The sequence below is a fragment of the Scomber scombrus genome, chromosome 15 (assembly GCF_963691925.1).
Source record: "Scomber scombrus chromosome 15, fScoSco1.1, whole genome shotgun sequence".
Lineage (NCBI taxonomy): Eukaryota > Metazoa > Chordata > Actinopteri > Scombriformes > Scombridae > Scomber > Scomber scombrus.
The window spans coordinates 17,054,862-17,070,171 of NC_084984.1; the positions used below are offsets into that span (position 1 = coordinate 17,054,862).

At 39.1% G+C, this 15,310-nt stretch overlaps 1 protein-coding gene across 1 annotated transcript in view; it reads right to left on the reverse strand.

Moving 5' to 3' along the window:
- Positions 1-15,310, reverse strand: part of npr2 (natriuretic peptide receptor 2) — a 65,598-nt gene that overhangs the window by 23,083 nt on the left and 27,205 nt on the right. The window contains exons 8-11 of the mRNA XM_062434251.1: positions 6,929-7,049; positions 5,610-5,684; positions 4,502-4,579; positions 890-994 (exon numbers count right to left, since the gene is read on the reverse strand). Coding sequence (XP_062290235.1) covers positions 890-994; positions 4,502-4,579; positions 5,610-5,684; positions 6,929-7,049 — 379 coding nt within the window. The remainder of the gene's footprint in view (positions 1-889; positions 995-4,501; positions 4,580-5,609; positions 5,685-6,928; positions 7,050-15,310) is intronic.

Here is a 15,310-nt window from a genome sequence, read left to right on the forward strand (position 1 = left end):
CTTTATGTGTATGCTGTCTTCTTATTGTACAATAATATTTGTTTAATCTTTAACCTAGCAGTGTGCTGACAATTTCCACAACGCTTTATTACTGGCCTCTTCATTAGGTACACCTGTCCAATCTAATTCAATCCAATACAACAGCTCTTCCATAAATTCTACATTTATGAAGTTTATACATTTTCAGTTTTTGTTGAGGTCATAGTGGGTGATGGTGATGTACTATGGTGCATTATATTGAAAGGTGTTCCTAATATTTAGTCCACTCCATTTACATACATGAGAGGGGCAAAATATTTGGAACACCAGTCAATATCATGCACCCCAGTACGCCACCACCACTTAGTATAAAGTCAGTAATAAACATAAAGTAGAATTATCACCTTCAAAACAGAAGAATTTATAGCAGAACTATTGTATTGGATTGAATTAGATTGCACAGGTGTACCTTATGAAGTGGCCATAGACTATATATTCATGTTTGATGTTTTATTCCACACAAAAGTTCAATTATCTTACCTTAAAAAATCTTACAATGACCTCTCGCTCATTAAAAACTACAATCAAAGTATATGCAAATATATCCGTTCATTTTTCATTCATTCTTAGTGTTTTTGATGGCAGTAAAACACACTCAGAGACTCTTTTTCCCGTCAGCAGATGGATATGAACTCTGCACATACATCACTCTGCACGGTGAAGGCCAAACATCCAAGTGAAGCAACAATGAGCACATCATATTTTTTAAGTGAATAGGGGCTTTAAGTAGCAGAATTTTCACGGTTTGGCATTGGCGTGAAATAATTTGTCATCATTTGTCTGTTGTGAGAAGAACAGAGTAGAAGTGGATGTTTTAAAAGCAGAAGTAGATGGAGCGTTGGATCGTTACCTGCAGGCTGCCTCTGGGACAGTACTCGGTTACAATGCAGATGTTGGGAGGGTCGATGCAGGCCCCGATGAACCTGGTTAGATGGTTGAACTGGACGTCTCTCATCTGAAAATAACCACACGCACACACACACATATAAACACGCTGCAACTGTGAGTGTGTAACACTTTCCAAACATCACATTCCCAAACCCTCATGGAAACAGAGGATGGGGGCAGAAGACTGACGGTTCATTTATATATAACAAGTTTTCGAGAATAACGCTGCCAGCAGTTCATCAAAATAGTCTATTTGCAGTCGGCTAAGTTGGCACGGCGTCTTTTTTTTTTTTCTTCTACGTGTTGAGACGCATTCCTGCTCAGGGCACCCAGTTGACACATGTGCGTGTGCATAAATTGCTCTCGGAGGTTATGAATGAGCCAGTGTGCTTGAGGAGCGACGGCGGGTGAAGAAAAAAAAAAGAAACGTTGAGGTGTTGAGAGGATGTACGAGCAGGAATACCAGAGTGGAGCGAGCGGAACGTGTAAAACTGCTCTACATGGAAAATAATCACTAATCACACATTGGTTTTTACGATAGGAGATTTCTTCCAAACCATGAATCACTTTGAATAATAAAAAAGTATGAAAACAAAAAAAATACAGAAAAAAATGTTTGAGGTTAAGCGATTAAGAGGCGAAGCGGAGAACATTTTCTGGCAGATTGCTTTTATTAGAAAGTGTGAGAAAGCAAAGTCATTTTCTTTTATAAAAAAAAAGAAGATAAAAACAGCTACAGTATATGGACGTCCTGCTCGTGTGGCTTCACTCTGACCTGTACGAGTGCTGACAGAAGCGGCGCTGAAAAACAGCGTCTTTCTCCAGCTGGCGTCAAACTTCAAAAAAAAGAAAAGGTGTTCATAATTTCAACAGTGTACTTTTCTTCTTTGAGCGCAGTGAGTGACAGCCGCTCTCACACCAAAAAGCAAGAGGTGGGAGGGGGTGGGGGGGGGTTGGGGTTGGTGGTGGAGTGGAGTCGCTCCTGTTTCACGGCTCGGGAGATGTTAGCCTACCCTTTGGCCTATATAATTTCCCCTGCTGCACACTGGTGAGGGGGCGGTGGAGGAGAAAGAACCACCGGGGGGGGGGGGGGGGGGGGGGGGGGGAAGAGGAGGAGAGTGCTGGAAGACAAGTGGTTAAGTTTCCACTGGCAGCCCAGTCTCTCTCTCTCTTTTCCCCCCATCTGGTTGGCTTTTTCATGAGCTGAGGTTTGACAGCCGATCAGGCCCCCGGGGCGTCTGAGAAGCTGCCAGCTCAGACAGCAGCCTCTCTCCAATGTGTGCCTGCCGACTGACCGAGAGGCCACAGAGGCATCCAGGAAGCCCGAACCGCTCTTCTCCTCCAACTGGCTGCGACTCACGCAGACACATACAGAGCTGAGACAGAAAGAATTTTGAGTTAAATAAAAAAAAGAACTCACTCTAAGAGATGTCGAAAAAAGTGAAAGAAATGGCCCCAAAATCTTCTCCCCGAGAGCATCCATCTTGTTCATGAGCACCAGTGTAATTTCCGAGTTATGGGTTTCCTTGTACCACACTGTGTTTCCATCACCAAACCGCATAAATTGTGCAGATTTATTTTTATTTTTTTCCTCCTTCCTCTGCTTCCTTATCACTCTCTCGTAAATATTTCCCACCCAAAGGGATCTTTTCATCAACAGCTGCTGTTGCTGATGTTGAAGAGGCCGTTTAAAGATGTTAACTCTTTGCTGGAAGTCCCAACTACAACAGCTAACACTCCCTTGTCCTTCCATCATAGTAATAAGGAGTCAGCTCCCACTCCCTGCAAACAGCTCCAAAAAATTAAATAATAAAGCTTTTACTCATGTTCTTTTTTAAATGGGTGGAACATGGGTGGGACGCTTTTTGCCTAGGAGTGGTTGAACCTTGTATGAAGGTCTTTCACCTGCAGTGGTAAGAAGTAGATTAATGTCACTTCATGGTTGTTTAACTTCAGTGAGTGAATTAAGCATTTGATGAATACAAGCCGTTGAGATGCAGGTTTGTTTATAATAATTTATAATTCGCCTCATAAGGCCGCTGGAAGCACAAAGACAATGGTTTCTCACATGGAGTTCATGGGCGGATGCTTGAATTTTGGACTTCTTGGAAGAAAAAAGGACTAAATGTAGAACTTGGAACACTATTAATAAGCTGAAACGTTAACTATACCCAAAAAAACAAAAGTGCTAGATGGAGCAATGAAGTATTTTACTATTTTTAGAGTCATAAGAGTAGTGACGCTCATGATCTTCAAGATTTTGTCTTGAAGGTGCCACTACAGAGTTCGTCTTCTTGGGAGCATGAATGAGCACGGATCATTTCAATGGTCATCTTCCTGTTACCAGCACTTGAGAACTTCTACAAAAGTCTCTGTAGGACCACAAATATCGTTAAGGACTCTTCCCACCCAGGTCACACACACTTCACACTGCTGCCCTCTGGAAGCGATTCGTCCATGAAATCTCATACACACGACTCCTTAACAGTTTCTACCCGAATGTCATTGAAATTATGAACTGTGTATGTACCTTGAATGTGCCGGCATGTGCAATTAAGGCTGCAACCACTGCTTCTACATTTATAACTGCTACTTTTATATTAGTTTTCATACTTTTTTATATACATAGTGTTTTGTTCAACTTTCTTTTATGTGTCTCATTGTATGTTGTTTATTGTCTATTGCTCTTTTTATGTGTTTCAGCCACTACGGACACAAAATTTCATTGTACTGCCGTGCAATGACAATAAAGGCATTGGATTGAATTGAATTCCTCTTAAATGTACATATTTCTTTTGTTAAAGCAAAACATTTCAACTTTATTGTGGCACTAGAGGAAAGCTGACATGGCCAAAACATCTGGATTCATCCTCTGATGATTAGGAATGTACTGTACACTTTTTCATTGCAGTGGAATATGTCTAATTTGTTGTAGAGATTTCTTGAGATTGTTGAACTGACATTGTATTCCTTAAACCTGCAACCTGCACTGCTGACATCAACCTATAAAACCTGATGTGGCAAACTCGATAGCGTACACCTGCTTATTTATACATGGAGCAAACATGGAGCAACATTAGCGCTCTTTCTGAGTCGGGTCTATATCCTCCTGATGAATGTAAATCTTTTAGCTCAGATTTGGTCTTCAGCACTCACTGTGTGTGTCTGACATTAAGTGCTGAGCATACAGTCATTTTTTTGGGTATCTTTTAAACTTTCAAAATATGGAGCGGACAGATTGAAACCCACTTTAGAGCTGAGTACAAAATAGTTTCAGGTAAAAGCCTCGCAGTTGCATTTTGGAGCAACTGCAGATGATTTAGTGTTTTTTTCACAAAAGCTCAACATACTAGACAACACTAGAAAAAGACAAAACTCCTCAAATGGTCCTTTTTTCCCCCATTAAAATCTTTCCTTTTAAATCTCAATCTCTAAAAATAGAATTCTACAGATTGCATGGCCCTCTGTGAGTTATCATGGCCTATATAAATAAATTTGAGCTGACTTGATTTAGACAAAACTAAATAAAACCCTTCGAAAGAGGCAAATTTAACGGTATGTAACGACCACTCACATGTTTGAGCTCCAGTAAAACTTGTCTGGTCAGCTCTATCCTCTTCTTGTTGACGTGTTTGATGGCCACCAGATTCCCCTAAGCAACATGAGAACAGACAGAGCAGTTATACAAGGCTTTTTATCATATGAATACATACAATGGACACACATAAGTCTACATACAGCAACACATTGACCATGAGCAGCACAAAAAAAAGATAAAGCCATGAAAATGAAGAGAGGCCTTCGGAGCAGAGAACATCATCTTCCTCTTTAGCCTACAGGTACATTTGGGCTTTATTTTCAGCGGGCTGCGAGGAGGAGGAGAAGAAGTGTATCTGTCTCTTTGATACGCGAGGATCACTAATTGAGGGAAGCGAGGTGAATTCCTCAGAGCCGCAGACGTGACAGACCGGCGGAAAATGCTCATTTAGAAACTATGAAACACAGACGACGGTTCATGCATGTGAGTCCATGTGGGAGCTTTCACTTTTATTCAATACGGAGGAGAAGAAGAAAAAAACAAAGCTCAGTTCAGACCTGACAACGGTGTTTGAAAGAAGATAATTTCGGCCTCTGACCGCCGAATGAAAACACATCGTTTTAGAGGATGTGCCTGGTTATTTTTTTTCCTCTTTGTTTGGCTGCGGTGTCTGATTTAATCCCCTGGCCTGTGTTGAATTTGAGAAGTGTATCAGTACCTCCAATGAACCATCAAGCTGTACCGTGACATCAGCATTTATATATATATATATATATATATATATATATATATAAAAAACAAAGAGGGGCTATCTCATTATTCAGCGACCTCTCCTGTTTATCACATTTCCTCACACCTCCTCCATCTTTAACGGATAAATTAACAGCGAGCAACAAGTTGATGGCCGTGTCCAGACTGCGAGGCGGGAGTGTAGAAACAGAAGAGGGGAGGGAGGAGAAAAAAAGTAAAATTGACGCATTCTGCAGCCTCACATTAAAACCAACTACTGTACCTAAATTCGCCCACGCTCTCTCTTTCTCTTCTCCAGCTCTCCGGCTTTCTCTCTCTCATTGCGAGTGTGCACATATGTGGGCGGGGAAGGAGTGCGCAGGAGTTGAAAATGTCAGAATTCACTAAGCCTTACCTTAAAATAGCCCGTTTTTGCAAATAGCTGATATTTTCCATGGGCAGTTATCAAGGATCCGTAGCTGGAGCCTCTCTGAGAAAAAAGGTGGGAAAGGGAGACAGTAAGAGTGAGAAGAAAAACAAGAAATCAGTTAAGACGTGAGTAGATTAGAGCAGAGAGGATTCAAATCTTTGTGATTTAATGGTGAGAAGGGTTAAATCTCATCATCATCAATAAAAAAAAGCCCTCCTTGTGTGAAATAGTGAACTGCTTCTCAATTGAGTGAAGTCTCTGCAGTGCATACACATACACACACACACGCACACACACACACACACAAGAGTGAATAAAAATCAAGTGGGCGTGCTGCATACAGACAGTCAAGCACAGTCAACTACAGATTTGTATAGAATGCAAATATTGGCACCACATGGCACGCTGGAAAATACATCGGTCTGGAAAATTACTGTGTTTTCCGCACACATTATCCCCGGAATTGGACTGAAAAGCCGTAATGAAAAAGGTGTGCAACATGTGCTTCTCATGAAGTGCTTGCACGTGTGGGACGAGGACGCGAGCCGAGAGAGGAGAGAGAGGAGAGAGAGGAGGAGAGAGAGGAGGAGATGCATTAGACCTCAGACAACAGAACCTGATACTTTGAAGAACGTGATGAGGTATTATATATGTAGGGAGCGGGGCCAGACGTGGGCTTATTTTAACAATCATTTAATATGCGTCTGCCACCGCTTAAAAAAAATAAAAAAAACCCAGCCACCTTCAATAAACCGCTGGGAAAGCTTTCAGGAATGTGTAAACTAACAGAGGATTTTGTCTCTCCCTCTTTCTCTGCAGGCAGCGGCTTTTGCTTTTTTTGTAAGACACAAGACTGCATTTTTTTTAAATAACGCAGCACACAGTGTGTAAACAATGGTGAAGCTCCGAACTTCAAACATGTCCAAATTAGCATTTTCGATTCCTGGTGGGTCCAATTTAGGTAATGTCTCGAGACTGATAATCAGGGCCTGTGTCGAGGCATTCCTGCTGGCAACTATGGCGGCTTAACCTGCCAGAAGAGCAACAACTTGTTAATCACATGTCGGAGGCTGAGCCAGACACTGAGGGAATAAAAAAAATGATATGAAAGCTAAGAATTATGAAGAAATGCCAGTTTTAATATGAGATCATGTGAGTGTAAAATTCAGCGATGTGTGGTTTGTTTTTTATGTCACCTCACCTGCAAATTTTGCTTTCAATTTTCCCTTTTTTTCTCCCATTAACACAAGCACATAAATCCCTACTTTCAGCAGGCTTCTTTAAGCAGATCATCTGTCATCTACCTGCGAGAGGGTGAGGCGACTGCCGGCTCGTTTGTGGTATTTATTGGGGCTCTCGAACTGAAGGTCCTCCCACCGAATCCTCCACAGCATTCCAGCCAGCTCTTTCTCCAGCTTCAGTTTCCTGGTGGTGGAAAGAAAAAAAAAAAAACAGGTGGTGAAAGCAACAAGGACAGCAGCAGCACAAAGAACAGAAGAAAAAGAAATCTCACATATTCAAAAAAAAAAAAACGTGCCGGCTCCGGGGGTTGATGGCGAGGTCGCGAGCTGATGCGTTTAGCACCGGTTTTAATCTCGACTCATAGTTCATAAAAAAATCTGTAAAAAGCGAGGTGGTCTGCTCATTTTGGGGGATAATGTGGGAGATTTAATCTGTCAAGCCACATTTAAAGAAAAAAAAGAAGAGTTAATTGCTCCATTTGCCAGTTGCTCAATCTCTCCTGGTGGTATTTCTTGAGATAGCGGTCTTCCATTTCGCGTCTACCATTTGCACATAGTCGTGTACGTGTGTGTGTGTGTATGCATACAGGCTCATATGTTTCTATTTTACTAGATTTGAACTTCTCATTCATATGCTCTATTTATTTTCACTTTGGTGAAGCAGAAAACGACTTTTATAGGAGAATATTTTTATAGTTCTCGACAAAGGACTGAAATGCTAAAATATGCGAAAACGTTACACTATTACTAAGACTAGTAAGACCTAGAATCTTATGGAATTTGACATAATGGAGATGAAAGCTTTCACTAAACTCATTAAATTAAGGTTCTTAGCATACTCATAACTCCCTGCATGCACTGTATTTGGGTTAAAACCCCTCTCATTCTCCCATTTGAAATAAAGGTGCATGATGGAGATGTGTTTTGATGACTCAGAGGTCTTTTTTCTTCCGTATCGCTGTAAACCATGATGAAGATTAGATTCCACTTCAGGGTTCAGGTCTTATGCCCACACTCTATAATTTTAACAAACTCACTGCGAGACCTTATCTTTGTACTAACGCCGGCACAAAAATAGCTCCCAACTCCAACACAAACCAAGAATTACAGTATGTTTCTTGAAAGCCAAAAGAGTGTATGTAAATGGTCTGTATGGACTCTTAAATGTCTTTCAGTGTTTTAAATGGCTTTGGATGAATTTTTTTAACAGCAGACTCCTAATTTTGGGCTCAAAATCTCACAAAGCAAAGCAGAAGACGGGCAACGCATCATCAAACGCACATGTTTATCAAAGCATCAGAACACTGTATATGGTCGTTATCTTATACTGTCAAACTAATTGTCATTAAAACAGAGTCTGCAATGGTTAAATCCTCCATTATACAAAGTAAACAGAGGTCGATATTTATATATAAGATAATGCTGTAAATCTGGAAAGAATCACAGAAAGTCCAACGTTCCAGTGAAATCAAAGCAAAGGAATGAGCTGCAGCAGAGAACATCTGCAGTATGTTCCAATGTTGCTCACCTGGATAATGACATTCATATATGGAGAGATGTTTGCAGACACATGTTGCATTGATTTAGTGGCCTGCATGTCTAATAATGAGCATCTGAATCCTGCAGTGCTGTAATATTGGATGGCTGTATCCTGTGATTTTGTGTTTGGCGCTTGTATGTAATTAAAAATATCTCTTTGTGCTTAACAGTCAAAATGTGTCATGTCAATATGACTTTGTGTATGAAGAGTTGTTATATTTGGATACACGCATTGTGATTCACTTTTTCCAAAACTCTTCAAACGGTCCTCTTTAACGAGGCGCGGGTCAGCACAACAGACATCCAAAACACTTCAACACTGACGAACATTTGTCTCCCAACAAGAAAACCTTGTCACTCATAACACGAGGGCCTAAAAACAACAGTAACAGCCAGCAGCATTACAACATGTGTCTCTGCTGGCTTTGAGGCTGCTTTTGTTTGTTTGCTTCTTTGCATAAACCAAGAACGCATTACACCATTTACTGCATGGATCAGTGCTTCCTTACAGTATTATGTTACAAAACAAATGTGTGTATATATATACGGGCAATCTGGGCAAGCAGAAAGGGGCCCTCAAAGATGAGAGAAAAAAAATGTTTCTTTCTTCTTCTTCTTTTTTTTTTTGTGCTCCACAGAAATATGACTCCCATTCTCTTGATGTTGATAATTATGGTAACTGTCAGGCACCTAGTATGTCAAAAAAAAATGGAGGCACAAGGTTTCCACTCCGACAACAGTGTTATCCAATCACAATAAAATAAAAGTTGTTTCCAAGAAAGTTTGCAAATAAGTAGCCCTTTCAAAAAGGCTTAAAATGAAGAAGAGGAGATAGGAACATCATTTTTGGAGGGGGGGTGGGTGGTGGGGTGCATGAGCTTCAGTGTCCAGGGGCCCCCAGGGTTACTAATCCAACCTTGTTCGTCAATACAACCATTTATGTTCCAAATGTGTTGAATTCATTTCAAACTGGGTGTTATTTAACTATTAATCTTATACAGTATATAAGTGGATATATATATAGAATAGTGAGATGTTACAATATTTTCACACAATTGAACTATCGGTTTTTTGTCGGGTTTGCATTCGGACAACAATCATATTGACGTTCCAACAGTTTATCCATTATTTTTATCTAAGTATTTCATCTCCTCTGCTAACATGCTTACAAGCTTTTAAGCACTTTTAATTACAATAACATATACATGAATTCATAGTTATGTTTTTTCTGTTTTGAATGTGGAGACTTGACTGACCGGTCGAGAACGACATTTCACTTCTTTGTATGATGGGTATAGGGTCAGGGTTAGGGGGTTAGAGTTAACCCTCTGATTCTGATATGTGTATTTTTTAATCAAATCATTAATACAATCATTTCAAATGACAACAGCAGAAGTGGAGCTTTTCCTTGCCGCTGTCACTAAGTGCTTGCTCATGTAGGAAAGTTGGGTCTGAAAAGTGCCTTGAGATAACTTGTGCTGTGATGTGGTTCTATATAAATAAAGATTGATTGATTGAAGTTCCCCTGGTACCTGGATGGGAATCACCATCACACTTGACATACATGACAGATATACAGCAATGCTAGTCGACCCCCGTCTCCTGCATCCACATCACATCTTATGTCCTTTCTTGTCCCCTTTCCTCATCAAAGCGCCTAATGTTGTATGAACCAATCAGTTCATACGTATGTATTTTTTCTCTTTTTTAGATGTACTGTAGATGTAGCAACAAAAAAAGCAGTCAAATGTACAGTTATTTTGTGTTATCTTTTTGATTGTATATTTATTATGTTATTAAATTAGTGTGTTAACGTGCAAAATGGACTGTAAATACACAGAACTTTGGTGGTGGTTGAGTTTGAGGGTGAAAACAACGGATGAAATTTGACAGATGTTCACTGAAGACATCTTCACACAGTTAGGTCCACGCTGAAAAGCGAAAAAGTGGAAAAAAAATGTGTCTAACTATTGGTAAGAAACAGATTTAAACAAACAACATACAAACTATTCAGCAGGCTACTAGTTTACGAAGGGAACTCATTTATTTTTTCAAAAGATTTAATGTCATTTTTAATATCCTAACATTGCGTTGTGTTAATTTTCAAGTTATTATCATGTTAGGTTGGTCATGTTGTGTCCTGTTATATTAGGTCATGTTACGTTATGTTATTATGATGTGTCCTTTGACCCAATCAGTGTAATTTGACCTCCATCAATCACCTGTATTATCCTTAATCAAATGTGTCTCCTCTACAGCGCGTGACAGGCAGATACATGCGAGTGTACACGAATAGAAACTGCTCCACAATGGCAAACAACCTCCAAATGTCTGCGCAGCCTTAACCACATTCATTAATCTGGTGGTTTTCATGTCAGTGATATTTTTCACATGTTTTGGTTGTTATTTTTGAGCATCAGTCTGACTGGCAAAGAGCGAGTACCACAGAGGGGGGAGAAGCATTCCAGCGTATCAACACATCTGGCACAGATCTCTGAGGAGCTGCTGTTTTCTTGACACATAACGATTTACAGCGAAAACACTTTTTTGTTTTATTAAGTCCAGCTTTTTTTTGTTTTGAAACCAGAAGTGTTTTGTTAATTTATTTTGTTTTGGGTTTTTTTTTTTAGGATGGGGAGGGAAGGAAGGAGGAGGAAATTCATTTTGAGTTTGAAACACTTAAGAAATGAAAAACGAGCAAAGCCCATACATTCCATACCCAATCTAAAAAGGTGTAAAACACTTCCAGATGGCTGCAGGAAATTATTGCAGCGTTTGCATATCGCCGTGTCTTTAGCCTTTCCCCGAACCGTCCCCGTTGGCCAAAAAAGTGGTTCATTTTTTTTTTCTGTCTCTCTACCGCTTTTTTTTTCACGGGGACAGACTTTGTTGTCAGACACTCCAGAAAAACTTCTGATGCTTGTTTGTGTCTACAAATACTCCTATGCGTGACCATTTTGAGGGCAGGAAACACCTCTAAACCACCACCACCATCCACCAAAAAAAAAAGAGAAAAAAAGGTATTTTTCTATTTAAAGAGTCTCGTTTAGAGACCTCTGGCAGCCGGAGGGGTAAAGTGTGGGGCTCCACACTGGGCCTATTGTTTCATAAGTCCCATATGTGAATACCTCTGCTGGACCAGCCCCTCCATTAAAACAACAGAGCCGCTGCTGCTCTGCTCAACATCCCCTCACACTGCTGCTGCACACCAGGCTCCAAAATCAACTGAGAGCCGCCAACAGTCCACCTGGCCGAATTGACAGGAGCGCTGCGGGATGACATTCAACAGTCGCTCTGTGAAAAGAGCGAGCGTTATTTTATTTTGACAGGGTTGCCAAAAAAAGTCCTCAAAAAAGGCAGGTTTTTTCCCCAAAATAAAGTGAAAATCTGTCAATAACTTGATAGGAAATCAGCTGTTTCCCCTACAAATCAGCTTGTTTTAAGAACATCAGCGCAGTCATCTGTCTTATTTTTTAAGGAAATGGGGAGTTTAAGGCTGAATTTAAGGGGAAATTACTTTTTACAACAAAGAAATACAAATTAACAAATGATTCAATACACAGGTTTCATTTTTATTAAATTGCAGGTTGATCATTTTTTACTCTTGTATACATTTGAATCATTTAAATTATAAACCAGCCACCCGTTTCTTACACAAAAATACACCGATATACATTTCACAGCAAAGTGTCTCAATCTTTATCTGCCCTGTAAACTAAATTAAGACCCCAGCGATTAGAGATATCACATATAAATTCTTTTGTTATATGCATTTAAAAAACAAACAAACAGTAGCATCATTATAGAATGAATACAAATGACAATATATTTCCCATTTCATTTCTTTCATTAAAAAAAATATATATATGTAAAATAAATATTAAATCAGTTGAGAAACTTGATTGTTACTGACTGATTGATCTGAGGATAACTAGTGACAGTGACAAAACTAAACTCCAAAGTGTTTTTTAGCCATTTTAGTGGTGTTTTTCTTTTTTTTTTGTAAATAAAGTCAAGTACTGAACATGGAGGCCTCTCCAGCACAGCTGCTCAATCTTACAGATGTCTGTAAACAGCTTTTGCCTCTCTGTCCATCAGCAAAGCTCCACTGGTGTCTGCAAAAAAACAGGAAGTGATTTGTTAGCCGCTGGTATCCAACAGAGGCATGCCAGAATAAAGCACTAACTAGAGACGGTGTATTTCATGCTTTTTTTTTACTCCGACAGAAGGTTTACATTTACAGTTTTAAATGAGCTCTAAGAAGTCGACGTAAAATGCAATAAAAGAGAAAATGTCAGAGTCTCTCGGAAATGATTAGTCTATATATAGATGGACGAGAGCATAGAGTGCAAAACTATGGGTCAGGACCAAAAATGCTTCACACACTTTCCCAGTTGGGTTCCCATAACAGAAATAGATACTTGTTGAAATAAGTCACATGTTCCCGATTTTCAATAAACAGAACTCTGAGTAAAGAAGAAGAGTGTATTTTGAACTAAACTTACCAGTTAAGAGTCCGGGGGGGGGACTATCTAACTAGTGAGGAAATCATGCTGTACTTGCTGAACTGTAAGCTGAAAAAAAGAGAGGAAGATATCAGCATTTTCAGAATAAAATGCACACTCTGACGTCTTAATGATAAGGGAGTTGCTTGATTATTGATCAACTACAAGATCCAGGTTTAGTGGATTTACCTCAGGTGGATAGCAGCTCCTCCGTCTTTCTTCCACCATTCCTCTGATCAAAATCCATTCTGATTGGCTGGGTGATTAACACTTGTTTGTGTTAATAGTCATTGTATTGGCAAAAAGCGATCAGATTACCGCTGTGATTTTGTTAGTTAGAGACGTAAAGCAAGGTGACACGTGAAAATGTTTATTAGTAGTGAACGCGATTAACCGCTTAAGTAAAGACACCTTTGAAAAGGAAAAGGGATGAAGAGGAGGGGAAAATAGAAAGATTCATTTTTCTTTCATTACATGCAGATTTTTACCCATGACATGAATCAGAATTTTTGCAATCCTTCCCAGTAGCTTAATTGCTCAGGGGCATGCATGATTAACTTCTCATGTAATTAAATGAGGCTCAGAATCATTTCCATAAACATGTAGACTGCGCCGCTTGGGACACGCTAACAATTTCACTTGAATAAGTTTTTACAGCTGAATGCCGAGCACACAGTTATTATAACCACTACATTAGAAAAGTGGAAAGCAATCATTTTATCTAATGGATACACAACTTCACAGGGGGCGGCTATTAATAATTAAACACTTACTTAAAACACCTAATTACATATTGTCAAGACTAGTTTGCTTTTAACTTCAAACTAAATGACTTACAGTGTTTGATGCACATACAGTTCTGTTCATTGCAATAATAATCTCACCTCCTGAACTGATTTTACTGACTATACACTACATTTTACTACACTTAGCAAGTCATAAATGTCCTGTTTTTCTTAAAACAAGTGAATCTGCCAGAACAGAACAGAAAATGATTATTTGAACCTGTTTTGAGTGTTATTCAACTTGTTTCAAGGCTGTAGCCAGGATTTTAGAAATACTGAAGTCATGAGTGCAAATTCCTACAGCGTGACCCACCCCTCTAACACAATGTTTCTCTACAGACAACAATTCTTTCAGTTTTAACTCACTATATGATTAAGTTTTAAAACTGTTTCAATTAAATCTCCACATTAAAAGCAGGAGAACTAAGAGTGAGTCACATTTACACATGCTGATATTGATGTTTCTTTGTAATTGTAGAATTTGAACATATCATTTAAAGCTGAAAATTCCCAGAAACAATATTGAGGTCATGATCTCTGTGTCCATAGCAAGCATGCAACACCCTGAATCTGTAAACCCTCATTCCAAACAAAGAAAATAATTCACCACATTAAAAGCAATAGAACTAAGAGAAAGCCACATTTAAAGATACAGAGATGGATGTTTGTCTGTAACTGTAGAATTTAAATATGTCATTTGAAGCTCAAAATTCTCAAATAATATTGAGGTCATGACCTCTGTGTCCATAGCAAGCATGCAACATCGATAGTATCTGCAGACTGTCATTTCAAACAAAGAAAATCATTCTCTACATTAAAAGCAGGAGAACTAAGAGAAAGCCACATTCAGAGATACTGAGATGGATGTTTCTCTCTAATTGTAGAATTAAATATGTCTTATAAAGCTCAAAATGTCTATGAGCAATATTGAGGAGAGTCCATAGCAAGCATGCAACACTGATACTATCTGTAGATCCTCATTTCAAACGTAGAAACACTTACTGACTACTGTTTCAATCATTCTCCACATTACTAACAGCAGAAGTAAGCAGTATTAGAGCAATCCACATTTAAAGATACTGGGATTGATGTTTCTTTGTAATTACAGAATTAAATGTATTGTTTGAAGCTCAAAATTCCCAGAAACAAATACTGAGGTCTATAGCAAGCATGCAGCACCCACAGTACCCTCATTTTCAAACAAAGAAAAACTTAAAAACACGATAAGTCATAATACTGTTTAAAATCATCCTCCACATTACCAGCAGGAGAACTGAGAAAAAGCCACATGAGATTGATGTTTTTCTATAACTGTAGAATTTAAACATATTGTATAAAGCACAAAATTCCAAGAAACAAATACTGAGGTCCATAGCAAGCATGCAACACCCTAAAATGAATCTGTAGACCCTCATTTCATACAAAGAAAAAAAAGGAAAAAGAGAAGAACCGTCAGGTGTTGCTTGTTTCAATGGTTTTTCTATCTGCAAACAACCAAATAAAAAAGCTGCACTAAAATACAGAAAAGTTACACTAGAATATGTATTAAACAATTGATTTGCAGTGGAAACACATAAAAAAATAATCTTACCCCTGCTGCAGATGTTTTCACTTGT